This window comes from Aplysia californica, unplaced genomic scaffold, assembly GCF_000002075.1.
Source record: "Aplysia californica isolate F4 #8 unplaced genomic scaffold, AplCal3.0 scaffold00561, whole genome shotgun sequence".
In the NCBI taxonomy this organism is placed as follows: domain Eukaryota; kingdom Metazoa; phylum Mollusca; class Gastropoda; order Aplysiida; family Aplysiidae; genus Aplysia; species Aplysia californica.
This window is the reverse complement of record NW_004797831.1, coordinates 399,416-400,715: the sequence shown is the minus strand read 5'-3', so window position 1 is coordinate 400,715 and position 1,300 is coordinate 399,416. Positions and strand designations below refer to the sequence as shown.

The window sequence follows — 1,300 nt, the reverse complement described above, 5'->3', positions numbered from 1 at the left end:
CCCCCGAATGAGCATAAATAGTAGGTGAAAGAAGTTCCGAATAGAGGCTCAAGTAAACTTTTACCAAATGTTGTAGACTGCTGCTGGTCGAGTAGGCACGTCGCTAAGTCTGTTGGGATGGGGAGAATCTAGGCTACACTTGTCTTCGGTTAAAGGTTCAAATCCACGACTGAATCGATGCAGTTTTTGAGAAATTTTAGTTTCACTTACCACACTCTGTCTTATTGGAGGAGAACGTTATTTCGGAGACAAGTGAAGGCATTCCCCAACCAGGGCAGTGCTACTGACTGAAGTGTCTTTAGGCCATTCTCAAAGGGTTTTTTTTTTGGGGGGGTATTAACAGTAGAACTGTAAATGAGCTGATTTATCGATGTCATGCTCATTCTGTGCTGAAACAACAAAGGGGGAACTGCTGCTTTTTCTTTCCTTATCCTTCTTGCTATCGTCATTGTTCCTCTTCTTCTTTTGTATGTTTGTCGCTCTCTTGTGAACTGCTGTTTCCGGAGTGCCTTGATTGTCGAAGCAGACTTGTGATGTTGAGGCTAGAGTGGTGAGCAGAGTAAGCCTGATTCCCCGTTTGGACTTCTCTGCTGACATCCACCCCTTGGCGCTCATGTGACCTTATGCAGTTGCGAGCGCCGTAAAACCTTACTAAAACTAAAACTAAAGTGAAGGCACAAGCCCAAACGAAACAGGATCTGGCGAAAAGCAGGAACAAACGCCACTGTTACAAACAGGCAAACTAACGATTATAGTTCTCACTGGTGTTGGTACTCTCCTCGATGACGTATACCACGACAACAACAACAACAACAACAACAACAATAACAACAACAGCAACAATGACGACGACGACGATGACAGCAACAAGAGCATCAGCAACAAGAACAAGAGACAGCAACAAACAGCAACAGACAGCAACAGCAGCAACAACTACTACAATTGTAGCATGAGTACCAAAAGAAAAAACAAACTACAACAATAATGAAAGGAAAACACTGTAAATTGTAATAGCATTGAGACAAAAAGAAAACATTAACATAAATAATGAAATTAATTATTGTCGGTATTATTTTTTTTTCTTCAGGAAAGGCGGTGCCCTGGCTGTAGTGTATACCGTGTTGTCTATGGCGAGTTTTGCCGCCAACTTCTTGTCCAGTCGGTACATACGATTTGGGTTCAGGGCCACATGTAATTCTCTACACATGGAGCATGGAGGGTGAGGTCACTGTGTGTGTGTGTGTGTGTGTGTGTGTGTGTGTGTGTGTGTGTGTGTGTGTGTGTGTGTGTGTGTCTATAC

The 1,300-nt window shown here is 43.2% G+C and overlaps 1 protein-coding gene across 1 annotated transcript in view; it reads left to right on the top strand.

Moving 5' to 3' along the window:
- The window catches only part of LOC101854438, a gene marked incomplete at both ends in the record, with an annotated part of 6,199 nt that extends 4,980 nt beyond the window's left edge, over nucleotides 1–1,219 (top strand). Inside the window, 1 exon segment of the mRNA XM_013087224.1 lies at nucleotides 1,088–1,219. Within this exon segment, the coding sequence (XP_012942678.1) occupies nucleotides 1,088–1,219 (132 nt within the window).
- Between the last annotated feature and the right edge of the window lie 81 nt (nucleotides 1,220–1,300).